At 47.0% G+C, this 27,586-nt stretch overlaps 3 protein-coding genes across 7 annotated transcripts in view; 2 read left to right on the top strand and 1 right to left on the bottom strand.

The window, feature by feature from the left end:
• The window catches only part of FAM227A (family with sequence similarity 227 member A), a 43,520-nt gene extending 42,177 nt beyond the window's left edge, over nt 1-1,343 (bottom strand). Inside the window, exon 1 of the mRNA XM_055573645.1 lies at nt 1,202-1,343. Within this exon, the coding sequence (XP_055429620.1) occupies nt 1,202-1,343 (142 nt within the window). The remainder of the gene's footprint in view (nt 1-1,201) is intronic.
• Nucleotides 87-15,561, top strand: CBY1 (chibby 1, beta catenin antagonist). 5 transcript variants are annotated; one of them, XM_055566865.1, is made up of 6 exons: nt 87-201; nt 9,830-9,944; nt 12,142-12,226; nt 13,368-13,473; nt 13,562-13,680; nt 14,911-15,561. In XM_055566865.1, exons 2-6 carry the CDS (start codon nt 9,931-9,933, stop codon nt 14,989-14,991), a joined length of 405 nt encoding a protein of 134 aa, XP_055422840.1. In that variant the 5' UTR covers nt 87-201; nt 9,830-9,930; the 3' UTR covers nt 14,992-15,561. The 5 variants fall into 5 exon arrangements, with proteins under 5 accessions (XP_055422840.1, XP_055422844.1, XP_055422842.1 ...); XM_055566869.1 differs by lacking the exon at nt 87-201 and adding an exon at nt 6,919-7,039; XM_055566867.1 differs by lacking the exons at nt 87-201; nt 9,830-9,944 and adding an exon at nt 6,919-6,979.
• Nucleotides 15,562-25,020: 9,459 nt separating this feature from the next.
• On the top strand, nt 25,021-27,047 carry TOMM22 (translocase of outer mitochondrial membrane 22). Its single transcript, XM_055566864.1, has 4 exons — nt 25,021-25,187; nt 25,415-25,533; nt 25,975-26,092; nt 26,325-27,047. Exons 1-4 carry the CDS (start codon nt 25,077-25,079, stop codon nt 26,397-26,399), a joined length of 423 nt encoding a protein of 140 aa, XP_055422839.1. The 5' UTR covers nt 25,021-25,076; the 3' UTR covers nt 26,400-27,047.
• Nucleotides 27,048-27,586: the final 539 nt, after the last annotated feature.

The raw sequence follows: 27,586 nt of genomic DNA, 5'->3' as shown, positions 1-27,586 counted from the left end.
AAATGGATTGCTTAGGTTGTGATGAGTGTGGGATTAAGAAGAGAGAGGGCACATTAGAAAAAGGCCCAGGAAAGTGAGACCTTGAAGCAGATCCTCATGGGATCGTTTGTGCTCATCTTGAGAAGGGTTTCGGAGAGGCCCGGAAAGTGAGGTGATGCAGAGAGATACACGCAGCTTGGCTGGCAGGAGCATGACTCGAAGGTAAGTGAGCTATATAGAAAATGGAAAGACAGACTTATTTATAACCCAAGATGGTCTCTATTTGCTGCATGAGTTTTATGGTCCCCCAGAGACGGGATTCTGTGGGTCCCTGAGACACAAGGTTCAGGGTCAGAAGTGAGATCCGGATCAATGAGGCCAGAGTCAGAGAAGGAAGATTCTGGTAGTGTCTGGATGATGCCAGAAGGGCAAAGTCTGGCCCAGGTAGAGGTGCTGGCAGGTTAGAAAGGTCAAATGGAGTTATTTTTTTTAATTCTTTGTTGAATGTGCTGCATTATTGCTTCTGTGTTCTGTTTTGGTTTTTGGCAGTGAGGCACGTGGGATTTTAGCTCTTCGACCAGGGATCGAACCACACCCCTTGCAATGAAAGGTGAAGTCCCAACCACTAGACCACCAGGGAAGTCCCCCAGACGGAGTTTTAAAAAGAAAGAAAGAAAAGAAGAGAAAGAAAGAAAGGGAATTCCCTAGCAGCCCAGCGGTTAGGACTTGGCACACTCTCACTGCCGTGTGTGCCTGGTTTCAATCCCTAGTCGGGGAACTAAGATCCTGCAAGTCACATGATGTGCACAGCCAAAAACAAATACAATTTTTTTTAAAGAAAAAAAAAGTTGAGTACTCAGCTAACTGGTCTGAGGGCAGAGGCTTGGACTGTAACTTCGTTTCTAAGTTTAATTCTTTGGAAGGTAGAAGGGAAAGGAGACAATGGGGAAAAAAGAGCATTTTTTTTCCCTCTTCTTCCCCACCTTTTCAACAAATATTTCCAGTATGTCTTCCTTTGGTGCTATTTCTGCTCTATCATAGTAAAACCAACTCAAGTCAAACACTCCTTCTCAGCCTCAAATTCTTTTAGAGGATAGGTGGGGCTTAAATAACTGAAGAAAATCAACAAACACATAAGAAACCAGTTAGTAAGTGGTGTATGATAGAGCCCACGTCATGCCTCTGTGCGGGTGTGTGTTGTCTCCATTGCAGACAAGGATACAGGGCACATTGTCCTTCAGGTTCTTCCTCATGGCATCCTTTAGCGCATTCTGCGCAATCAGGGAAACACCCAGAGGCTCATCCAGCGGCACCATGGGCAAAGCAGTGAAGTTGATGACCTCCAACCTCCTGAAGTGAGCCATGGTCCGCTTCCTTGCACACTGACCAACAGTTAAGTTTCCACTTTTAAGAGCCTCTCATTCCCCCACTATGGTCTTGTTCTCTGTTCAACCAGCCTCCTGGAAATCAGAAATAAGCACAGAACCAACCTAGAAAGCTCAACCATGTTCATCTCGCAAGCAGGGCTGATGGCGAGGCACATGCCGCATACAACATGGGAAATAAAGACTTATTAGAGAAACCCATTCTTTTTTTTTTCTTTCCTTCTTTTGTTTTTATTGGAATAGAGTTGATTTACAATGTTGTGTTAGTTTCTGCTGTACAGCAAAGTGAATCGGTTTTATATCTGTTCTTTTTTAGATTCTTTTCTCATATAGGTCATTACAGAGTAGAGTCCCCTGTGCTACAGAGTAGATCCCTATTAGTTCTCTATTTTACATACACGTGTGTGCACGCTTCTCAAGAGATACACATAACCTTTGAGTTGTGCAGGAAGTGAGGTCCCCACGCAGGTGCAGCATTGTAACTTCAGGCTGAACACAAGATGCCTGGAGCGTGCGTGTTAAGTCGCTTCAGTCACATTTGACTCTTTGTGACCGCATGGACTAAGGCCTGCCAGGCTCCTCTGCCCATGGGATTCTCCAGGCAAGAATACTGGAGTGGGTTACCATTTCCTTCTCCAGGGGATCTTCCTGACCCAGGGATCAAACCTGAATTTCCTGCCTTAGCGGGTGGATTCTCTACCACTGCGCCACCATATTTTTTTATCTTAGGGGTGTCGTATATTCCACTGTATATATGTACCACGTTCCTAACTGAAAACTTCAAGGCATATACACTTTTGCTTTCTACCTGCCGATCCTCACCATCACCCTCTGATGAAAATTATCCTAATTTTAAAATAAAGAGACTAGGAAATTCCCTGGTGGTCCAATGGTTAGGTCTCAATGCTCTCACTACCAGGGGCCCAAGTTCAACCCCTGGCTGGGGAACTAAGATCCTGAAAGCAACACAGCAAGGCCAAATAAATAAACAAAAGGAGACAGTTGTTGTTGTTTAGTCACTAAGTCATGCCCAACTCTTTTGTGACCCCATGAACTGTAGCTTGCCAAGATCCTCTGTCCATGGGATTTCCCAGGCAAGAATACGGAAGTCGGTTGCCATTTTCTTCTCTAGGGGATCTTCCCAACCGAGGGGTCGAACCCTTGTCTCCTGGATTGGCAGGCGAATTCTTTACCACTGAGCCACCCGGGAAGCCCAAGGGAGACCAGAGTGCTGAAAAGACTGGAGCTCCAGACCATCCAGCAAGCCAGATTTCAAACTAGAAATGCAGTCAAATCTCTTTGCCTTTCTAAGCCTCACCTATAGTCAGAGATGTGGATTAGGTTGCTAGGACCCTCTTCAGCTCTCAGATACTGGGCTTCTACGATGCTGGGGTGGGCCGTCCATCCCCTCCGCATGAGGCTCCTGAAAGACCTGAGGCTTTCTGCTCCCTCTCCAGTGGCCCCGTCACTACTTCTCCTCCTGGATTTGGAATGTGGTGGCCAGACTGCTCTCAGGATCCTTGCTTACTGGCCAGGAGGAATTTATCACTACCATCTGTGGGTCCTCCCTGTCTAGAGCCTGGGGGTATAGGCCTGGTTATAATGAAGTAAAAGATGCAGATCTGCCCTCAAGAAGCTCATACATAATGGAAAGAGAAAAGGTATAGTTCAATGAAAAAAAAAAAATAACCAGGTGCCCTTTCACCACAGTCTCCTTTCCTCTCCTTTGGTTCCTGCCTTCTGCTCTGCTCTCTTCCCCACAGCCAGCCATCCTATACGCCTGCTGCACTCAGCTTCTTCCTGGTCCCTGCTATGCTGTGTGCTCTATGCCTTTGTACATGCTGCTGCCCCCATTCAATCAGCCCAGGTGATGTATCTTTTAGAAAACCTTCTTGAATTATTCCAGGCCATTAGTACCACACCTTCTGCGTGAAGGCCAGGATTCTGCTTGCAACGATTACAGCACTTACAATCCTGAACTAGAATTTGCTTCCGCATCTTTCTTCATTAGGCAAATTACCCTCTAGGAAGTAGGTTCAGTCGATATTTGATTCCTTTTTTTTTTTTTTACATTTTATTTACTTAGGTGCACTGGGTCTTAGTTGGAGCATGCGGGAGGTTTTGGTCGTGACATGCAACTCTTAGCTGCAGCATGTGGGATCTAGCTCTCCAACCAGAGATCGAACCCAGGCTCCCTCCATTGGGAGATCAGAGTTTTAGCCACTGGACCACCAGGGACGTTCCCTGAGTCCCTTTCTAACTCATCACATTTCTTTTTGGGCCAAAGAGGTTATCCATTTGGGTTGCCCCAAGTCAGCTGGATTGTAGGAAAGGTTGGCCCAGGCCAATACTCTGCTCCTAGCCTTTAGCCAGAGAAGGCAATGGCACCCCACTCCAGTACTCTTGCCTGGAAAATCCCATGGATGGAGGAGTCTGGTAGGCTGCAGTCCATGAGGTCGCTAAGAGTCGGACATGACTGAGCGACTTCACTTTCACTTTTCACTTACATGCACTGGAGAAGGAAATGGCAACCCACTCCAGTGTTCTTGCCTGGAGAATCCCCGGGACGGGGAAGCTGGGTGGGCTGCCATCTATGGGGTCGCACAGAGTTGGACACGACTGAAGTGACTTAGCAGCAGCAGCAGCAGCAGCCTTTAGCCATACAGCGCTTCTGAGTTTTCTTCCACACCCCTGCCCCAACATGAACTGGAAAATTAAACACATTCTCTGAAAAGCCAGGCTTAGGGGGACTCTGTTAAGAAGCCTCTTGCTTTCGTTTAACATTTCATTGGAAGGACTGATGTTGAAGCTGAAACTCCAATACTTTGGCCACCTCATGCGAAGAGCTGACTCATTGGAAAAGGCCCTGATGCTGGGAAGGATTGAGGGCAGGAGGAGAAGGGAACGACAGAGGATGAGATAGTTGCATGGCATCACTGACTCAATGCACATGAGTATGGGTAGTCTCTGGGAGTTGGTGATGGACGGGGAGGCCTGGCATGCTGCAGTTCATGGGGTCGCCAAGAGTCGGACATGACTGAGCGACTGAAGTGACTGACTCACATCTAATGGGAGAACTGAATATTATGCTTCTTAAGAGAAACATTTAAAATTCTGTTCCTTTCTGAATTTTTCATCATACTATTTTAGGATAAGTATTCTCTGAAGCATGATAAGTTTTTACTGTCATTACTTGGGGAGAAAAAGAGGATGGGGAGAACACTAACTTCATTGAATATCTACCCTGTGTCCAGGACTGTGCTGTATATTAGGGGCAGATGAGTGGAAGAATAAAAAAACATTCTGCCTTCATGGAGCACATATTCTTGCACACGAGATTTGAAAGTCCTTTGATTAAAGTTAAATGTTTTAACTTAAACATGTTTAGTTAAAACAATGCTGAGGTTGTAGTCAGGCAGACTTTTCTTCAGTTTAACCTTCAGTCATTAAATGACTACCTACTGACTGCCCAACAGAACCAACAATTCATTCTTACTGGGGGACAGGATGGTGAACTAAATTAGACTTGATCCCTGCCCTAATGGAGCTTATGTCAACTAGAGGTGACAAGTGCTAATTAATTATGTGCTAGTGCTAAGCTGCTTTCGGTCATCTCGGACTCTTTGCGACCCCATGGACTGTAGCTCACCAGGCTCCTCTGTCCATGGGATTCTCCAGGCAAGAATACTGGAGTAGGTTGCCATTTCCTTCTCCAGGGGATCTTCCCGACCCAGGGATTGAACCCACGTCTCTTTGGTCTACTGCATTGGCGGGCCGGTTCTTTACCACTAGTGCCACCTGGTAAGCATGAATTATAACTGACCACTGCTCCCACTCCAGTATTCTTGCCTGGAAAATCCCATGGACACAGGAACCTGGTGGGCTACAGCCCATGGGGTCACAAAGGAGTCAGCACGACTTAGCGACTGAGCACACGCGCTATTTCAAAGGGAAGGACACAGTGTTGTGAGAGACGGCATAATAGTGGAGATCGACCTAGTCAAGGTGTCACAACTTGGAGGAAGAGCAGGAGTTACTTAGATAAGTGAGGAAGGGAAACACCATCCAAGCAGAGGGGCACAGAGTGGAAGGACAGGAGAAGTCTAGACCTGTGCATCACAGAAGCCACGAGCCACATGTGACACCTGAGTCCTTGGAATTTGGTTAGTGTGACCAAACTACTAAAATCTTAAAAAAAAATTATTTATCTGGCTGTGCCAGGTTTTAGCTGCAGCCCATGGGATCTTTGATCTTCCTTGTGGCACGTAGGATCTTTTAGCTGCACCATGAGAACTCCTTGCTTCGGCACATGGGATCTAGTTCCCTGAACAGGGATCAAACCTGGGCCCCCTGGATTGGGAGCGTGGAGTCTTAGCCACTAGACCACCAGGGAAGTCCTAACATCTTAATTTTAGCTAATTAAAATTTAAAACCTAAAGCAGAATAAAGTAAAAAATATTGATTGTAGGTTGAAAAGATCATATTTGGGACATATGAATGAAAATAAACATTATTCATAGTAATAGCACCTGATTTTCTAAAGAATTTTTTAAAAATATGGCTCTGAGAAAATTCTAAATTATGTATGTGGCCCACATTATGTTTCCATTGGATGGTGCTGGGTTAGACCAGGCAGTTTGGTTCCAGGACATGGAACTTTCCCCTTTTCAATGAAGTAAGGTATAGTTGGAAGAAAATTGTACTTGGAGCCAGAGACCCATGGGTCCTGCCCCTCCCTCATTGGTTGGATGACCTGGTGCATTCACTAGGCACCCAGTAAATATCCCTTGAATGAGCCCGAGTTTCTTCGTTTATCAAATGGAATGTTTATCAAACACACACTGTTAGGATTTTAGGAGATCTGGAGTAGTTCTCTGCACCCCGCTCACGGTGCGACCTTGAAGCGGCCCCTGGCCTCAGTCTCCCCTACCTGTCAAAGCCGACTAGAGATGGGGCATGGGAAGTCAGGGTCATGGTCTGTGTCTGTTCATCTTACCTGAAGACTGCAGGCGGAATCCGCGGAACTCGGCGGTGCCGATTCCGCCACGGGGCCCTCGGGGGACCCTGTGAAGTTCTGGATGGGACACCCGAGACCTGTTGGCCCCCACATCCACCAGGGAGGGGTACCCTTTGTTTTGTGATCTGGGAAGAGGAAGAGGAGGAGGGACGTCTGGGAGAGGCCCATTTTGCTGCTGTAAGTCCTGACGTTCTCCCGGCAACGCGGGCCACGGCCGGCACCTGCACCCTTTCTCACAACAATGGGGGGCATCGCGAACTTCGCCGGCATCCGTGACACGCCGTTACCATGGCGACGGTCCCCGTAGGCGGGGGAAAGACCAGACCAAGGGGTTTTCGGGGAGACTGAGTGTGGTTTCTCGACCTTGCCTATAGCTCAAGTGACTCCAGAAGACACTGCCTCTGTGGAGTCTATTAAGTATGTCAAGAGCCGTCCTCATGAGTTTCTTGCGCTTCGCGTAGGCTCGCGATGGGGACCGCACGGCGCCGGGTACCCCCAAATCTCTCGGTGGTAGAATCCGGCGGGGCTGAGCCCGCGCATGCGCGTAGCGGCCGGGCGACACCCGCGCTCTCTCTAGCCGCAGTTGACTGGGCCTCTGGTGGGTACCAGGCGGGAGGTCGGGGGTTTGCTTGGAACCCCCGACTTTAGGGCACGTCAGGTACGTCTCTCAGCCCGGCATCGCCCGAGGGTCCGAGAAAGGGTGGGACACCGGCGTTCCCCAGGGGACCTAGGGCCTCCCGACAGCTGGAGCGACCGGAGGACGCGGAGCAGGGGGCGGGGGCCGGGTTCTCCGCAGGCGGTGCACCGCATCTATCGTAGTGTGTTTCCTCCTTTGTAAATTGTGGTAGTAATTCCCCTCGTAGGTCGGCGATGAGGGTAATTAACGAGAGCGCGCGAATGAACGCTCTCTGCGGTTAACAGCCCTGCGAGGTGGCCATGTACCTGCGTGGCACGTTCTTGCTTGGCTCTGAAGTCTTTGAGATTCTGATGAAAGCTAGAGACTTCTTTCTCACTTTCTTGTTAGATTAAAAGAAGATACTGTATTTTATGGCCCATTGCAAACGGTAAAGCATTGCATAGTGAAGAAGTGATTACGATCATCAGCACAGAGGCGTAGACCTTATTTGAAGCCCAGTTCCACCGCCTTCCCACGGCGTGACTGGAGGCACATTACTTAACTTCTCTAAGCCTCAGTTTTCTGATCTGTAGATGGGAAAAAACTACTTGATCTTCTTCCATCAGGCCGGAATACTGGAGTGGGTAGCCTATCCCTTCTCCAGTGGATCTTACCAACCCAGGAATCCAACCAGGGTCTCCTGCTTTGCAGGCAGATTCTTTACCAACTGAGCTAGCAGGGAAGCCCTGATTGTAAATAAAGAAGCCTGGGGCTCAGAGAAGTAAGTGCAGGAGCCCAGTGGGGGTGAACAGAAGAGCAACGGATGGAACCCAGATGCTCTCCATTTGCTTCCTTTGTGCTGAGCCCTCTCCAGGGAATTTCACTGGAAAGAGGGCTGCCTGGGGCCAGGGGTAGAACTGGTACCTCTTGGTCCACACTCATGTTCCAGAATCTCAGGGTCTCAGCCGGAGTTGTTTGTGGTTGAGTGGATCTGACTTAAAAGTTAGTCCAGACCCTTCCTTTTCCTTGTCTGTAATATATTGATGATGGGCATTGGTTTAAGTGTTACGAGAATTAGTGAGGTCATGGGTGAAGTGCCCTTGTGAACACATTATTTACCAGAGAGGTTTTGCTTCCTGAATGTTATTGACCGGAGATGTATTCACTTCCATAACAAATCGCCGGCCATAGGCATTAGATTCTGCAAAAGTCCACCCAGTCAGCAATAAGTTAAAACCTGGAAGACTAAAGTAGCTTGGCCAAGGTTTAGCCGGCAACTGAGAGGTAGAACTGGGCCTAGAACTTGGCCTGTTGTGTCCAGGTACTATGCTCAGTCTTAGTGTTCTTAGCACCACCGTGGGCTTAGCACGAACAACTTGGCTTATTTTTCCTTCTTCAGATGTCTCCAGGTGCTGGGAGGGGCAGGGACTGCTTCTTATCTGTTTTTTTTGTACATTAGTTTGGTTTGTTTTCATAAGTTACATGTGAATATTATCATTGTGATAATTCATTAAATCCACAAACATATTTCTTTACTGTAACTTTATATTGTAACATGAAATTGCCACTATTTGGCCATTTTGGGTGTTTTTTTAACCTTTAGAATGGCAAATTCAGGGATTAGGGTGGCAGAACAGGGGTTAGGATTCCATGCTCTCACTGCCAGGGGCCCAGGTTCTATCCCTGGTGGGAAAGTAAGATCCCGACACAGCTAAAAAAATTAAAATTAAAAAAAATCTGTTTAAAAAATGGCAAATTCAGTTAAGTCAGCCATCCTACTTCCTTTCCCAGATTTAACCGCTGTGTGCAGTTTGGTGTTTATCCTTCCAAATCTTTTTTATTTAGAGACCTATATTTTGCTTTTTTTTTTTCCTTTTGTCTTCTCATGTGGGATTATAATATATACATTGTTCTGTTGCTTGCTTGTTTTTTTTTTTTGGTCATGCCATTGGCATAGGGAATCTTTGTTCCCCGATCAGAGATCAAACTCATGCCTTCTGAATTGGAAGTGTGTAGTCTTAACCACCAGACCACCAGGGAAGTCCCTATCACTTGCTTTCTTAACGATAGAGTGTGTTGGATTTCTTTTCAAGTAAGTACACGTATGACTGTCTCTTTGTTTTTACTTACTATCTAGTGTTCCCTTATGGACTTCCCCAGTATTATTTGGCTATACCAACCATTCGTAGACCTTTTGCATTATTTCTTATTTTTGACTGCTACCAACAACAGAGAATATTTGTGTGAACATGTCCAATTCTTTCTGGAGGATAAATTTTTACAAGTAGATTCGCTGGCCGAAAACTATGCACCTGAAAAACTTTCCTAGGTTTTCCCTAATGGAAAAAATGATAGCATCTTATGTTTCCACCAAGAGTATCTTTGTCTCCATACCTTCACCAACATGGTATTATTAATCTCTTAAATGTTGCCAACATGATGGATGAAAATGCTTCTTTTTATGATGTACCCCACCAGTTATTAATACAAGGATAATTTGGTATACATGTTTAGCCAACTGACCATGGCTATGAACCTTGGGAAAACTGGATAACTTCTTCGAGCCCTAGTTTTCTAATTTCTAATATGGACAGGAAAATTACCTTATGGGATTCCTGCAAGGGATAAAAGAAATATATGAACTGTCCCCAGCATTGGGTCCAACTTCTCATGGATACTCAAGAAGTGATATTAGTTAGTTTTTATTATGACCTTTTCTTTTTTGGGTTAAAATCGTTCTCCCTGGATATTCCTATTTCATTCCTGTTCTGCCCTCTGTGGACATAAGAGTAATTGTCCTCCCTCTTCCATGCTTTTTCTTTTCTCCTGCAGAAACAATGCCAGGGCCTTCCACGGTGTTTGGATGACATAGTAGCACAGCTTCAAAGACCTTCAGCATCTCGGTCCCCACTGCTATCCCACTCACCATCAAGATGGAAGCATTCTGGTTTGTCCAAGTCCTAAAGTGTGGTGCCCCAGCCCAAATGCCATCTCTCGGGCTGTGGGTCTACCACTGGTTTTTGGAGGACTGTTGCTTTACAATGTTGTGTTGGTTTCTGCACAACACTGTGAATCAGCCATAAGTATGCATATGTTCCCCTCTCTCTGGAACCTCCCTCCCACCCCCACCCCATCTCAGCCCTCTAGGTTGTCACAGAACGCTGGGTTGAGCTGTGTTATATAGCAGCTTCCCACTAGTTATCTTTTTTATGTATGGTAATGCATGTGTTTCATGCCACTCTCAATTTGTCTCATCTCCTTCCTCCACTGTGTCCACAACTCTGTTTTCTATCTCTGTGTTTTTAATCACAAACACACACCAGTAAAACTCATGAGCACACACCTGTAAATGTCTTATGTATTTTATTTGTAAGTCATATGTACATATACTTCTATACATATATGTATATCTATATTGTAAAGCTTCTAAAGAAGCTTCTAAACTTTTGTCATTAATTTTACTGATATTAATTTCTACATCACTGAAAACAGTACAAAGTTTTTTCTTTGTGTTCTTATTGAATATATGTCTTGCTAATTGTGATGAAAACCTACTATTAGTTATTTTTTAATAATAGCTGACATAAAGCCTTGTTTCAAGTAGTCTGGAGAAGTACCCTCTCTTTTTGGCCAATTTCTTGCTAGATATGATAAACTCATTACTGTTTTTATCTCATAATGTGGTGAAGGAAGAGTTTATCCCTGGGAGGAGGAAAGGTGAGAGTTCTGCTGCTTTCTTTTTGCTCATTTGTGCCTTCATTATTGTTCTCGTCATTCTACGGTTTCTTAGAGGGAATCTTGTTAAGCTATCTGTGTATCATACATTAAAATTGGGCTTCTTTGGTAGCCCATATGGTAAAGAGTCTGCCTGCAATGCAGGAGACCAGGGTTCGATCCCTGGGTTGGGAAGATCCCCTGGAGAACAGACTGGCAACCCACTCCAGTATTCTTGCCTGGAGAATTCCATGGACAGAGGAGCCTGGTGGGCTATAGTCTAGGGGGCTGCAAAGAGTCGGACACCACTCAGTAAATCACACGCACGCAATACAGGGAAAGAAATGAACCGTGGCCCTGCATCTCACCACATACAAAAGTTAATTGCAGATGAGTGGCTGTCCTAAATGTGAAAGCTGAAAGAAGAAAACTTCCAAAAGTTAATGTGGGAAAATATCATGACCTTAGGGTAGGCAAAAATTTCTGAAATAAAAACCACTAATCCTTAAAAAAATTTAATAAGTCAGATCCCATTAAAATTGAGAACTTCTTTAATCAGAAAGAAACCAATAAGCAAGCAAAAAGACAAGTTCCCAGAAAAAGGCTTTTATTTATTTAAAATAGAGTGTGTGTAAAAGCTGTTGCCCCAGTTGTGAGTCTTAGCAGTGTCCAGGAGTAAGGATCTCATGCCTTTTGTTGTTCAGTCACTCAGTCGTGTCCAACTCTTTGCTACCCTACAAACTATATAGCATACCAGGCTTCCCTGTCCTTCACTGTCTCCCAGAGTGTGCTCAAACTCATGTCCATTGAGTTGATGATGCCATCCAACCATCTCATCCTCTGACACCCCCTTCTCTTCCTGCCCTCAATCTTTCCCAGCATCAGGGTCTTTTTCCAATGAGTCGGCTCTTTGCATCAGGTGGCCAAAGTATTGGAGCTTCATCGTCAGTCCTCCCAATGAATATTTAGGGTTGATATCCTTACTGTCCAAAGGACTCTCTTGAGAGTCCTTCTAGTGCCTTGGTCTAGTCTATAAATCTAGTGATACCAGTTTTTAACAAAACGTAAGACCAGCCAGTTAGGCACTTGCCTGTGGTTGACATAGACTAGTCACACAGACCTGAGTTCAAATATCAGCTCCCACTTAGGCCCTTAGTCTTTCTAAACCTCATCTGTCAGATGTGTACACTCAGAGGAGCTGAACCAAGGGCGGTTGTGAGGACTGAGATGTTGCCAAGGTTTGGGCGTGCTGCCTAGCACATCATGAGCACTCAGCACAGGGGAGCTGTCACCAGGATAGTTAATGGTCACGACAGAATGTGTGTTTTATGTGATTGCAGGACAGGGGCACAAGGGCACAATCCAACTCTTTGTACCCCTTGACTTTTTCTGACCCTGGGAGAAGGGAGCATTGACCTTTCCTTCATCAGGCTGAAGATGCCTCTCTTTGGAAGTACGTTTAGTCCGAAGAAGACGCCCCCTCGGAAGTCGGCCTCTCTCTCCAACCTGCATAATGTGAGTATCAGCAGTGGTGTGCAGTGTGAACAGAGCCTCGAGCCTGGCCTCTTATGGGAAGTGTGGTCCTCCAGAGGCATCCTCGTGGGAGGGTATCCTTTTAATTCATATGATTGCTATTGCTGAAAACATGTCTTAGCTCCTATTTGGAAATTCTTATCAGAGCTGTTCAAGAACCATAAAAGACAGTCGTTCTCATTATGATTTTGGGGACCAAACGATCTTATCCAGTTTGACTTCAGTTGATTCCCAAGACTTGGCCAGGAATCAGTTTTTTAGTCATGTCTGAGAACAAATTCATTCTCAAAGGATGATGTTTTGCCAACATTAAAAAACATTCAAACGGATTTGCCACAGCTCCAAAGGCAGTTTCCAAGCTCCTCCAGGGTAGAGGGTTTGCATTCATTTCTGTATATCCAGTACCAGCCCTGGCCCACGGTGGGCACTCAGTGAGCTGTAGAAACATCGAAAAACACATTAAAGAACAGCTGCTACCACTAATTGGGACTTAGCATTTTATGCCTTTTCCAGGACATATGTAGCTCCATAGGAAGCAAGTGATGGCTCAGGCTTACATTTAAAAAGATTTTTCACTTGACAAAAAATTTACAGTGAGACTTCTTAAACTGCCAAGTGCTCTATAGATATGAAATAATTCAGTTTGCAAATTTCATCATATATAGATTTTCTAGAAAACACTTGTTATATACAGCAGTACTTTTCTTTTATAGTTTAAAAGTTTTTTGGTACCTTATTTAATTTTCTGACTTTATTTGAAAAAAATATTATTAAATGTGCCGAGTTATGATTAGAGAAAAAGAAATGAGATGAGCTGTCGGGGGGGTCACATAGTCGGGGATTCCCATGTGGCACAAGGGTAAAGAACCTGCCTGCCAATTCAGGAGACCCAGGTTCTATCCCTGGGTCAGGAAGATCCTCTGGAGGAGGAAATGGCAACCCACTCCAGTATTTGCCAGAAAAATCCATGGACAGAGGAGCCTGGCAGGCTACAGTTGGTGGGGTCGCAGAGTCTGATGCAGCTGAGTGCATGCAGGGGGTCTCACAGCTAGCAGAAGAGGTGCTGGACCACAAGCCTGTGTACTCTGGCTGCCTGATGCCAGCATGAATGTCTCACCCACAGTTGGACCGGTCAACGCGGGAGGTGGAACTGGGCCTTGACTACGGAACCCTCACCATGAACCTGGCCGGGCAGAGCCTGAAGTTTGAAAATGGCCAGTGGATAGCAGGTGGGCTGCATTTCCTGCCGTTTTGCCCCAGCAAGATGGTGGAGAGCAGCCATCACTTGGTGACCGCTGGTTGTGCCCCTTCTGCCAGAGACGGGGATTAGTGGAGGTGTGGACCGGAGGGAGGCTCAGCGCCTGCGGAGACGGAACCAGCAGCTAGAAGAAGAGAACAACCTCTTGCGGCTGAAGGTGGACATCCTGCTGGACATGGTGAGGAGGGCAGCCAGGGGGCGATGCCTTGGCTTTCCCTGGGCAGCTTCACCACGAGTCATTTCAGCCGGCCCACACTCTCGAGTGCCAGCTTGCCCAGGCACAGTGCTCTGAATCCAAAGATACGAGACCAAGGCAGACACAGTCCCCACCCTCCAGGGCTCAGTCTAACTGAGAGAAGGACAGTAAACATGGTGACAGTCCTCAGGGTAAGGACAGAGATTGGAGTCTTGTCCAGGCCTGGCATCCGCAAAGGGGAGAGAGAGTGTCATCTGTCCAGTCAGGAGCCCATCAGGGGAAGGGATATGTAAGGAAAGATAAAGGGAGGCATGGCGGCCGGAAGGCATTCAGGAGTGAAGGACAGTCTGCTCCTGGCTAGGCAGGGACCCGCGCCAAGCAGCCATTAGCCAGAGCCTGGCGAAGACCTGCAGAGAGCCACACTGCCCGTTGGCATCGGTTTCTTGTGGCTTTTAAAACAGCCTGTTGAACATAGAGGTGTATGTGAAGGTTCACCGAGAGGCAGGAGAGCACCCTGTCGTAGTTAAGAGCATGTGTCTGTAGCTAAACTGCCTGGGTCCCTGACCCAGCTTTGCCCCTGGCTCTGTGACTTCAGACAAGTTACTTAACTACTCTGTGTGAAGAAGCTTAGTGTCTTCAGCAGTAAAATGGGCCAGAAAAGAGGATCCATCTCATTACTGAGTTAATACAAGTAAAGCTCTGGGAATAGCATCTGGCTCGGGAAGTACAGCTCTTCTTTTCACAGTCAGCTGACCTCTGGAGTCTGTGTCTCTCCATCCCTGTCTGCAGCGTCTTCCACCCTCTCCTCCAGAGACAATTGAGGAATCCTGATGAGGGGAGTGGCATTCTTTCTCAGCCATTTTTATGTGAGCCATGACTCAGAGGCAACTTAGTCCTTTAGCCTTGAAATCACCAATATCTGTGCTTTGCATCCCCTGAAACCTGGTGTCCTTAACACAGTGAGTGCCACACAATCCTAGGTGATCAAAAGTGGTGAGAGAATGGATGGTGAATGTTCTGCAAGCACTTGAGGTCATGGGTCATCAGGAGGTTACTCTCTGCCCAGTTACAAAGGGGTTCCCATCATGGAGGCGCCGGCAACGTTAGAGAAATGCCAGGGGGCCTCTACCAGCGCACAGGGCTGACCTTGCCAACCTGAGTCATGGCCGTGAAACGTCCCTGTCGCTTAATGGTTTGCTGTTCTTCTTCCAGCTCTCAGAGACCACTGCTGAATCCCACTTAATGGAGAAAGAGCTGGATGAACTGAAAAGCGTCAGCAGGCGGAGAAAATGAAGACCCCCAAAGACATCTGTCCAGAGAACAGGGGGAAACCCATTCATCAGAAGAGGGGAATGTGGTTGAGGGTATTTTTAGCCAAACGGAGGGATCAAGTCCCAGGAGAGAGCATCATATAATGGGGTCAGAAGGCACCGGCCCCCTTGGGTTGGGGGTAGGAAGGTGACCGCAGTGGATTCCAGGCCAGTCCTGTGCTTCACGGCAGGGGAGACCTCCCCGGGGAGGCCTGGGAGTGACGGAAGCCTTTGGGTTTTCTCCAGTCACTTAACACCCAGATGCCCATGGCCCAGGCTCACCCTCCTGGGACGGAGGTCATCCCATTATCCCCTCACATCGGTGTTTGAGGTGTGGTGCCCTCTCGTTAGGAGGGTCTCAGATGAGAGGCTGTCCTGGTTCTCTTCCTTCCAGCCCATCCTCTAGCTCCTTTAAAGAACACTCATTTCCCCCAGATCCACAACCTCCTCTGGCTTCAGCATCTCGGCAGCCAGCAGCCAGCCTTCCATGGCAACACTATATTTTTGTGCTACTTTCCTCTTTACCCTACTTTTTAAAATTAAATGATGTTATCTAATCTCTGTGGCCAAAGTGACTGAAAAAAAGAAGCCTCAGTTCCCGAGGAAGTGAGTTATGGAGGCTGGGTTCTAATCCTGGGATGCGCCATCCGCTAGGTGTGGGGGGGATGTCCCCATCACAAGAGAAGCATTCCAGCTTCCTGGGCCTCAGCAGAGGCTGAGCTGGAGCAAAAACGGTCACTCTGCCCAGATCCCCTGCCTTCTTCTTTCCGGGTGTCGGGACTCGTCTGGACCTGGCAGAGACTGAGTGGTTGGGATAGAGGGCTGGCTTCCCCAAGTGGGAGTTTGTACCCTTAGAGGGAGCTGGGCTTCTCTGGCTGGTGGAGGGAGCCAGCCAAAGTCAACAAGAGGGAGTCCGGCTTCCAAAGTCCAGGGGGAAGGCCCTGGGGGCAGGACATGGAGCTCCAGGCTTTAGACTGGCGATGGCTACTGACGTCAGCTGTCTCTGGACGCCTGTTACCCACCTGGACAGGGCTTTGGATCTTGCTTAGACTCTCTTTTGCTCCTCAGCTCAGCCCTGCAGAGCAGGGCATATCAGTCTGCATGCTTGTTGGCAGATAAGGAACCAAACTCCAGAGGTTTCAAAAGCTGGTCTGGGATCAGAGCGGAAATGTGGGAGCTTGTGATCCACAGCCCACAGTGAAAGAGGGGAGCTGGTGAGGGGCTTCCTCATGTAGTCCATCCTCAGGGCCAGCTCCCTGTGGGGTAGATAGAGAAGCCCCAGCTCATAATCTTCCTTCCTGGTGCAGGAGAGACTAACTTAGAAGACACTGAGAAAGGATACTGAATGAGACTGCAAGTTTTCACGTGCAAATAATAGGAGCAATGGAGAGTTTGCCTATTCCTCAACCAGTGTCTTTAGCAACCATTTACTGTGCACCCTGGATGCTAGACATCTGTAGACAGTGGGTCAATGGTCTTATGATGGTTCAGCTTACAATGTTTTGACTTTCAGTTCAGTTCAGTTCAGTCGCTCAGTCATGTCCTACTCTTTGCGACCCCATGAATCACAGCATGCCAGGCCTCCCTGTCCATCACCAACTCCCGGAGTTCACTCAGACTCACGTCCATCAAGTCAATGATGCCATCCAGCCATCTCATCCTCTGTCATCCCCTTCTCCTCCTGCCCCCAATCCCTCCCAGCATCAGAGTCTTTTCCAATGAGTCAACTCTTTGCATGAGGTGGCCAAAATGCTGGAGTTTCAGCTTTAGCATCATTCCTTTCAATGAACACCCAGGACTGATCTCCTTTAGAATGGACTGGTTGGATCTCCTTGCAGTCCAAGGGACTCTCTTTTTAGAATGGCGCAAAAGTGATACACATTTAGTATAAACTGTATTTTGACTTATTTTTCCAGGCTAGCAAAATGCTAGCAAAATGGATATTTATTGGAAGAACTGAAGCTGAAGCTCCAATACTTTGGCTACCTAATGTGAAGAGCCAACTGAATGGAAAAGACCCTGCTGCCAGGAAAGACTGAAAGCGAAAGGATAAAGAGGTGGCAGAGGATGAGAAGGCTGAGATAGGTTTATTGGGACATAAACCAAAGAAGGGCTATGTTTCTAATTCTTATGAAAAATTCTCATGTTTGTTATCATCATCCCCTGCTTTTAGATGAAGAAACAAGCTCAGCAAGATGACCCAGCTAGAAGGGAAGGATCCAGGTCTGAGAGCTTTGGAATCAGGAGGGGCGTGTATCATGGTCCCAGTGATGTGGGTCCTGGTTCCCTCTGCACCACCATGGGCACCTGAGGGGGATTCAGCCGTGTGGAACAGCTCTGCAGTGAGGAAGCGCTTGTATTTAGGGTGAGGGGGGAAGCAAACCATTGGTGAGTTTCACTAGAGGAACGCCAATTGACTTTTATTTAACAAAAAAAAAATCTCTCTGGCTTCCCTGTGTGTGAGAACAGATGGAAGAGGGCAAGGCTGGGGCCAGAGAGGTGGCAGTTTAGGAGAAGTGGTCAGATTCTAGGCTGGGACTGAAGCTGGAGCCACCAGTGTTTGCTGATGGATGTGTTGTGTGAGCTGAGTCTAAGGATAAGTCAAGAAGATGAGGATTTAGCTCTTAGCCCCTACCTTTCTCCATCTCCATTTTCCTAGTATTGTAATGTCACACTTTGATTAAGCAGTATTCATTGTTCACATGATACCTACCTTAATACTGTTATAGATGAGATTTAGACTGTACTGTTTATTATCTTTGGGCACAAAGGATAAGTCAAGGATAATGAAAATCTGTAAGAAATGGGAAAAACAATCAGCCGTATCTCACTACGATAAAGCTTTTTGGTTCCCCCCCGCCACGCACACACACACACACACACACACACACACACACACTCTGAAATGCTATGTGGTTTGGGAATTCCCTGGTAGTTCCATGGTTAGGACTCTGCATTCACTGCTGAGGGCCTGGGTTCAATTCCTGGTCAAGGAACTAAGATCTTCAAGCCATGCAGTGTGGCCAAAAAAAAAAAAAAAAAATGCTGTATACCTTCAAGATCTTACCTTTTTGTCAGATACATCTATCAGATGCTGGCTAAAGTGCTTCCTCCTCCAAGCTTTATTGACCAAATCTACTACTTTGGGGGCACCCAAGTAAGTAGTGCTGTCTACTTAGTGTTTGCCATCATTTGTAATTGCTGCAACCGTCTCGTAAATTTCTGAGCTGAGTGTCATTAGGGAAGAACTGTTACTGAAGAGCTGAGATAGAAAGTTCTGTGGGTATGAGGGAGGGAGAGCAAAAAACCAGAGAAGGGGTTTCCCTGGTGGTCCAGTGGTTAAGAATCCACTTGCCAATGCAGGGGACACAGGTTTGATCCCTGCTCTGGGAGGATCCCCCGTGTCTCATGGCAACTAAGCCAGCCCTCTAGAGCCTGTGGTCCACACAAGAGAAGCTACCACAACGGGAAGCCCATGCACCTCAACAGAGAGTAGCTCACTCTCACTGCTGCTAGACAAAGCCTCGAAGCAGCAATGAAGACCCAGCACAGCCAAAAATAAAGAAATGGTAAAAAAAAAAAAAAAAATTACAGCTTGAGGCCTAATAACGGGATCCATATACATAATTGTACACATATGGGCTGATGTGTATGGTTTCTTGGGAGAGGGTAGTTAGAACTTTTGTAAAATTCTCAAAGGGATCTATGTCCCACACTGAACCAAACCAAATTAGGAACTACTGTATTGCCAGTTTCACATTCTGATACGAGAAAAACAGAAAAGGTAGAAACTATAGAGTTGAGGGATAGGGGATAAGAGGAGCTGGGGGCACAGTCCTAGAACACTTTAGCTCCATCCAGATGGCAGAGTCACCCTTGTACCCAGCGTGGGACATCACCCCTCGCTTGATGGCACCTGCAGCTTGTCCCTCCACAGAGGCTCTGGGCTGCCATCGGTCTTCTCGTGTGTCTCCTCTGCTGCCATGGAGCCATTGCTCCTTAAGACAATCAATGACGCTTTCCCTCCTTCCTCCCCAGCAACTCCTCCTTGAATTCACTGTTGGGTTGGGGAAAGAAGATGCCCTTCCCTACCCCTGACACTTTTAGGGGGATTTTTGGAGGATAGTTCTGATTTTTTTTTGTTATTCTGATATTTTGGCTTTTAATTAAAAAGTTTTTATGTGGCAAAACACATAACATAAAAATTACCATCTTAGCTATTTTAAAGCACAGTTAAATCATATTAATACATTCACTGTATTGTACAACCATCACCATCATCAGGAACTGAACCTGCGCCCCGCACCGCACCCCCCCCCACCGCCCCCCAGTGGAAGCACAGTCTTAACCACTGGACCACCTGGGAAGTCCCCTATTATCGGGTTTTGTGGGGTTTTGTTTTTTTGTTTTTAGATTTTATTTTTATATATTTATTTATTTTGGCTGCATTGGGTCTTCATTGTGGTACACCAACTCAGTAGTTGCAGTATGTGAGATCTTAGTTCTCTGACCAGGGATCAAACCTTGGCTTCCTGTACTGGGAGCACAGAGTTGTATCCACTGGACCACTAGGGAAGTCCCGTAAGGCCCATATTATGGACAGTTTACACAATCCAGATCAATGGGTCATCATTGCATTTTATGAGATTAAGAAGGAAGATTATCTAGACTTCCCTGGGGGTCCAGTGGTTTAAGTCTTTGCTCTTCCACTGCAGAGGGCACAGGTTCGATCCCTGGTCTGGGAACTAAGATCCCACGTGGCTCAAGGCCAAAAATAAAACAATAGAAACTTTTTTAAAAAAGGAAGCCTACCTCCTAAAAAGTTGTGACCCTTGATGAGATTAAGAAGGAATATCTAGGAGGTCCCCAGGCAGTCTATCTATCTCCCAAGGAGGTCTCCCAAACCAGTCAGCCCTAAAGGAAATCAACCCTGAACATTCATTGCAAGGGTTGATGCTGGAGCTAAAGCTCCAATATGTGGCCACCTGACTCGAAGAGCCAACTCTTTGGAAAAGACCCCGATGCTGGGAAAGATTGAGGGCAGGAGAAGAAGGGGACAACAGAGGATGAGATGGTTGGATGGCATCACCGACTCAATCAACATGAATTTGAGCAAACTCTAGGAGAGTGGAGGACAGAGAAGCCTAGTGTGCTGCAGACCATGGGGTCGGACATGCAGAGTCAGACAGGACTTAGCAACTAAGCAACAGCAACAAGGAAGTCTAGTTAAAACAGAGTCACAATACATGCTAAAGGGGAGGGAGGAGGCCCCAAAGGCAAAGGAGGATTTTATGTTTAAATTTTTCTTATCTTTCTATAGTATGAATTTTATTTCATCAGAGTCAATGATATCTGTAGATTCCACACAAAATGGCCTTCTCAACCCTTCAAGAGTATTGGTCTTCTAGCATTTTTTTGAAAGAACCTGTAGAAGAAATCAGATGCCATTGCTAAGTTGCTTCAGTTGTGTCCAACTCTGTGCAACCCTATGGACTGTATCCTGCCAGTTTCCTCTGTCCATGGGATTCTCCAGGCAAAAATACTGGAGTGGGTTGCTATGCCCTCCTCCAGGGGATCTTCCTGACCCAGAACCTCAGTTTCATGCATTACAGGTGGATTCTTTACCACTGAGCCACTGGGGAAACACCGGGTTCAGCTGCACATTGCTTAAAAGCCAATACTCAGAGACAAGTCTTGGTTGGAAAGGAAAGGTGGCTTTATTCAAGAGGCCAACAACTTGGGGAGAAGCAGGCTCATGTCCAAAGCCAACTCTGAAATTCTGCTGACCATAACAGTTTTTAAAGGGAGAGTCATTTGGGGAGGGGATCAGTCTTCCTTATCTTCCATCATGTGCAGACTTTCTCCTGATTGGTTGGTGGTGAGGTAACGGGGCGATTCTCCAGGAATCTTGTGTTCAGCCTGAGGTTACAATCCTCCTCCTGCATGGGGACCTGAATTCCTGCATAACTCAAAGGCTAGGTATATCTCTTGAGTCCCCATCCCTCCATGCCCTAATATGAAAGAAGGATTGGGACTGTCCAGTCCTGAGAGTCTATGGTTCCACAGTCAGTTGGCTAAAGAGGTATATTAAATTACCCTTATGTTAATAACTTTTTGGGCACGTTATAAAAAGAAGAATTTTCATCCATTGTATAGACAAAAAATTAAAATTTGGAGAATTTGGAGAAAAAGATACTTCCATTTATTATTATGAAAGTATGCTGCTGCTGCTGCTAAGTTGCTTCAGTCAAGTCCGACTCTGTGGGACCCCATAGACGGCAGCCCACCAGGTTCCCCTGTCCCTGGGATTCTCCAGGCAAGAACACTGGAATGGGCTGCCATTTCCTTCTCCAGTGCATGAAAGTGAAAAGTGAAAGTGAAGTCGCTCAGTCCCATCTGACTCTTCTCGACCCCATGGACTGCAGCCTACCAGGCTCTTCCGTCCATGGGATTCTCCAGACTAGATGCTGGAGTGGGTTGCCATTGCCTTCTCCGTGTGAAAGTATATGATACTGTAATTCTGAGGGCAATTACCTGATACCTAGCAAAATTTTAAATGTTCACACTTTTTGGCTGGATGCCATGATCTTAATTTTTTGTTTTTTCCAGTAGTCATGTGCAGATGTGAGAGCTGGATGATAAAACAGGCTGAGCGCTGAAAAATTGATGCTTTTGAACTGTGGTGCTGGAGAAGACTCTTGAGAGTCCATTGGACTGCAAGGAGATCCAACCAGTCCATCCTAAAAGAAATCAACCCTGGATATTCATTGGAAGGACTGAAGCTAAAGCTCCAATACTTTGGCCACCTGATGTGAAGAACTGACTCACTGGAAAAGACCCTAATGCTGGGAAAGACTCAAGGCGGGGAGAGAAGGGGATGACAGATGATGAGATGAGAGTATCACCGACTGGATGGACATGAGTTTGAGCAAGCTCCAGGAGTTGGTGATGGACAGGGACGCCTGGAGTGCTGCAGTCCATGGGGTTGCAAAGAGTCAGACATGATTGAGTGAACAACTTTTTGACCAGGAAACCCACTTCTAGAAATCCATCCTTCAGGAATACTTGCAGCAACCCTGTGCTGTGCCTCGATCTCATTTCTAAAATGGGGGAAATAGCACCTGTAGGTTGATCTGAGGATTAAATGAGCACCCCCAAACACCCACCTTCGCACACAAATGATGTCTGATACTTGAGTGTTAACTCACCTTTATGTTAATACATTGAGATTGTTAACTTCACATTTTCCCAGAAGACCAATAAATCTCCAGCTCTCTAATTTACTCCCACCAAATACAGCCCTCAGGGAAAGGAAACTGGATTCAGTTCAGTTCAGTCGCTCAGTCGTGTCCGACTCTTTGCGACCCCATGAATCGCAGCACGCCAGGGCTCCCTGTCCATCACCAACTCCCGGAGTTCACTCAGACTCACGTCCATCGAGTCAGTGATGCCATCCAGCCATCTCATCCTCTGTCTCCCCTTCTCCTCCTACCCCCAATCCCTCCCAGCATTAGAGTCTTTTCCAATGAGTCAATTCTTCGCATGAGGTGGCCAAAGTACTGGAGTTTCAGCTTTAGCATCATTCCTTCCAAAGAACACCCAGGACTGATCTCCTTTAGAATGGACTGGTTGGATCTCCTTGTAGTCCAAGGGACTCTCAAGAGTCTTCTCCAACACCACAGTTCAAAAGCATCAATTCTTCAGTGCTCAGCCTTCTTCACAGTCCAACTCTCACATCCATACATGACCACTGGAAAAACCATAAGCCTTGACTAGATGGACCTTTGTTGGCAAAGTAATGTCTCTGCTTTTGAATATGCCATCTAGGTTGGTCATAACTTTCCTTCCAAGGAGTAAGCGTCTTTTAATTTCATGGCTGCAATCACCATCTGCAGTGATTTTGGAGCCCAGAAAAATAAAGTCCGACACTGTTTCCACTGTTTCCCCATGTATTTCCCATGAAGTGATGGGACCGGATGCAAGGATCTTCGTTTTCTGAATGTTGAGCTTTAAGCCAACTTTTTCACTCTCCTCTTTCACTTTCATCAAGAGGCTTTTGAGTTCCTCTTCACTTTCTGCCATAAGAGTGGTGTCATCTGCATATCTGAGGTTATTGATATTTCTCCCAGCAATCTTGATTCCAGCTTGTGCTTCTTCCAGCCCAGCATTTCTCATGATGTACTCTGCGTAGAAGTTAAATAAGCAGGGTGACAATATCAGCTTTGACGTACTCCTTTTCCTATTTGGAATCAGTCTGTTGTTCCATGTCCAGTTCTAACTGTTGCTTCCTGACCTCCATACAGGTTTCCTAAGAGGCAGGTCAGGTGGTCTGGTATTCCCATCTCTTTCAGAATTTTCCACAGTTTATTGTGATCCACACGTCAAAGGCTTTGGCATAGTCAATAAAGCAGAAATAGATGTTTTTCTGGAACTCTTTTGCTTTTTCGATCATCCAGCGGATGTTGGCAATTTGATCTCTGGTTCCTCTGCCTTTTCTAAAACCAGCTTGAACATCAGGAAGTTCACGGTTCACATATTGCTGAAGCCTGGCTTGGAGAATTTTGAGCATTACTTTACTAGCGTGTGAGATGAGTGCAATTGTGTGGCAGATTGAGCATTCTTTGGCATTGCCTTTCTTTGGGATGGGAATGAAAACTGACCTTTTCCAGTACTGTGGCCACTGCTGAGTTTTCCAAATTTGCTGGCATATTGAGTGCAGCACTTTCACAGCATCATCTTTCAGGATTTGAAAGAGCTCAACTGGAATTCCATCACCTCCAGTAGCTTTGTTCGTAGTGATGCTTTCTAAGGTCCACTTGACTTCACATTCCAGGCTGTCTGGCTCTAGGTGAGTAATCACACCATTGTGATTATCTGGGTCGTGAAGATCCTTTTTGTACAGTTCTTCTGTGTATGCTTGCCACCTCTTCTTAATATCTTCTGCTTCTGTCAGGTCCATACCATTTCTGTCCTTTATGGAGCCCATCTTTGCATGAAATGTTCCCTTGGTATCTCTAATTTTCTTGAAGAGATCTCTGCTAAGTCACTTCAGTCGTGTTCGACTCTGTGCGACCCCATAGACGGCAGCCCACCAGGCTCCCCCGTCCCTGGGATTCTCCAGGAAAGAACACTGGAGTGGGTTGCCATTTCCTTCTCCAATGCATGAATGTGAAAAGTGAAAGTGCAGTCGCTCAGCCCTGGCTGACTCTTCGCGACCGCATGGACTGTAGCCTACCAGGCTCCTCCGTCCATAGGATTTTCCAGGCAAGAGTACTGGAGTGGGGTGCCATTGCCTTCTCCGTGAAATGATTTCTAGTCTTTCCCATTCTGTTGTTTTCCTCTATTTCTTTGCATTGATCGCTGAGGAAGGCTTTCTTATCTCTCCTTGCTATTCTTTGGAATTCTGCATTCAGATGCTTATATCTTTCCTTTTCTCATTTGCTTTTCGCTTCTCTTCTTTTCACAGCTATTTGTAAGGCCTCCCCAGACAGCCATTTTTCTTTCTAGTGTTGGCCTAAGTGTGATATACCAACTTGATGGACATGAGTTTGGGTAAACTCCAAGAGTTGGTGATGGACAGGGAGGCCTGGAGTGCTGCGATTCATGGGGTCGCAAAGAGTCGGACACGACTGAGCGACTGAACTGAACTGAAGTGTTATCTGGGAGGCTTGTTATTAATAAAATGCAGATTCCCAGGCTCACCCTAAGTCCACTGAACAGAATTACCGCGGGCACACCCGACTCTCTGCCTTAACAAGTTTTCCAGTTGTGTCACGTTCCCGTCTGCCTTTTGAAGGCCAGTGAAGCATCACTGACTCGATGGACGTGAGTCTGAGTGAACTCCAGGAGTTGGTGATGGACAGGGAGGGCTGGCGTGCTGCGATTCATGGGGTCGCAGAGTCGGACACGACTGAGCGACTGAACTGAACTGACTGAACTGAAGTCAATCCGCCAGAGGGCGGCGCTCTTCCCCAGTCCGCCAAGCTCCGGCTCCCGGAAGAGCGGCTCTATCCACCGTCGTCGCTGCACTCGCCTCTTCTTTTTCGCTTCCGGTGCCCCCTCACAGCCATGGCTGCCGCCGCCGCCGGCCCTGGGGCGCCTCTGTCCGCAGACGAATTGCTTCCGAAAGGCGATGCCGAGAAGCCTGAGGAGGAGCTGGAGGAGGAAGACGACGAGGAGGTACTGAGCGCCCCAGGGCAGAGAGGGGCTGGGAGGTGTGGGCAGGGAGTGGGGGTGTGGGATCCGCGTGCTGCGGAATCTGGACGAAGGCGCGTCGCGGAGCCTGGAGAGGTCCCAGCGGAGGCGTCTCCTGGAGGCGGGGTAAGGCCCTGCTTGGACCGGGGTGTCCCGGCGTCGAGGGGTGGTTGCCGCAGCTTCGGCCCATATCCACGCCTCCTCCACCACAGCTGGATGAAACCCTATCGGAGAGACTGTGGGGTCTGACGGAGATGTTCCCGGAGAGGGTCCGGTCGGCGGCTGGAGCCACTTTTGACCTCTCCCTCTTCGTGGCTCAAAAAATGTACAGGTAAGGGACAAGGGCCAAGACATTGGGATGTGCCTGGCGTGACCGAGGTGCCCTGAATGAACACGGGCTTTGGAAACAGCAGACCTGGGTTGGAGGCCACCTCGATCACTGAGTGACCTTGGATTGGTGCCACCTTAACCTTTCTTGGTCTTGATTTTCTCTTCTGTAAAGTGAGGCTTCTTATCGGGTGGGGGTCATTGTGAGGATCAGATTATGTGTAATAAAAGCAGCATTGTGAGAACTCAGTTCAGACTCTTCTTATTAAATGTACAGCCCCCAGAACTGCTCCTCCTGTTTGTGGCAGGAGTATGGTGCAGGGGTTGGGTAGAACGTGTTTATCAAAAACATCAATGTGTGCAGGGTGAGAGGTTTGGTTACTAGTTCGTTCTTGGGGAAGCTGTCTTGTCTTTGTCTCCCGTCACACTCATGCTCCCTGTGCAGGTTTTCCAGGGCAGCCTTGTGGATTGGAACCACTTCCTTCATGATCCTGGTTCTTCCGGTCGTCTTTGAAACTGAGAAGTTGCAGATGGAGCAACAGCAGCAGCTGCAGCAACGGCAGGTGAGCCCAGACCCTGGGCTTTTTGCCAATAGTGGCGACACAAGTTTGTTTATTCCTCCAGCACCTAGGTAGGGCAGCTAATGTGCCATGCAGGATTGGGATCTTGGCTCAAGCCCTTTGGGTACCATTTTCGCAACATTGTTTTCATAGACTTTGTCTGCCCAGACAGGTATGATGAAAATGAGACCCTTGGGTCTGTACAATGCCTTACACCCCTCCTTTTCTTTTCCAGATACTTCTAGGGCCTAATACAGGGCTGTCAGGAGGAATGCCGGGGGCTCTACCTTCACTTCCTGGAAAAATCTAGATTGCTACTGCTATATTTGACCTGTCTTGGTGGGAAGAAGTTTGAAAATTCAATAGTGTTTGAACTGCTGATTATTGGATTTTTTTTTTTTTTAAACTTTGGCACATGGCTCTATAAACCTGGTGGCGGGAATTCTCCCCACATTGGCTCATGGAGAGACTCCTCACTTGCAGCTGTGCCCTCCACTGTCCTGACTTATTTCTTCTCTCCTCGATGCTGATACCAGAGAGCAGCAACGCAGACGGTTACTCCAGCTCTGGCCACCCACCCCCCTCACTAAATTACTCCTGGTGGAAGATTTCACTATTCCCTTGCTGGGGTGGGAACTGATGCCGTGGAGAAGGATATGCTCCTGACCGTTAATAGAATGGAGATGTTGGGGAGGGATGTGCACACAAGATAAAATACAAAATGCATTAATTACAGCTCTGCTGCAAAGCAGCCACTGTGAATTTCTGTGTATGTTGGAAAAGATGGAGGGAGGGCTGGCGGCTTCAGCCACAAGATGGGGACTGGAGGACAGAGCAGGAGCTCATTTCCTCCAATATTTCGGCTGTTAGGCTTGTGTGTATGTGTGTCTAAAAAGGAAAAGTCAGTGCTCACATTTTGTATTTAAATATTAAAAAAAAAATGATTCCAACAAAAAAATGTCTTCCAAGTGCTTGTGATACATACCTGGAAATTACTTGGACCATTTTAGCAGGACAAAGAAGGCTGCCCCTCATGTTTTCTCTCACCTAAGCCAGCAGCACCATTTAATACTGATTGACCCTTTAAGGCCAAAAAGGTAAAAAAATTCCTCTTTGTCCAAGAACCTTTCTGAGTTGCAGCAGTCACTTTCAGGTCTGGCAACAGAAGACTGGGCTCATGTACTTGCAGTCTACGATGACGTTGTTTCAGTCACTAAGTCGTGTCTGACTCTTTGCGACCCCATGGACTGTAGCCCGCCAGGCTCCTCTACCCATGGGATTTCCCAGGCAAGAATACTGGAGTGGGTTGCCAGGATCTTCCTGACCCAGGCATTGCAACTGCATTGACAGGCGGATTCTTTACCACCGAGCCACCTGGAGAATTCTCTAGGTTCAGTAGTTAGGACTTTGCACTTCCACTGCACGGGGTACAGGTTTGATCCCTGGTCAGGAAACTAAGATTCCACATGGCCATGCAGCAAATCCCCCCCCAAAAAA

Source organism: Bubalus kerabau, chromosome 1, assembly GCF_029407905.1.
Source record: "Bubalus kerabau isolate K-KA32 ecotype Philippines breed swamp buffalo chromosome 1, PCC_UOA_SB_1v2, whole genome shotgun sequence".
In the NCBI taxonomy this organism is placed as follows: domain Eukaryota; kingdom Metazoa; phylum Chordata; class Mammalia; order Artiodactyla; family Bovidae; genus Bubalus; species Bubalus kerabau.
This window is presented reverse-complemented; position numbering and strand designations above follow the sequence as displayed.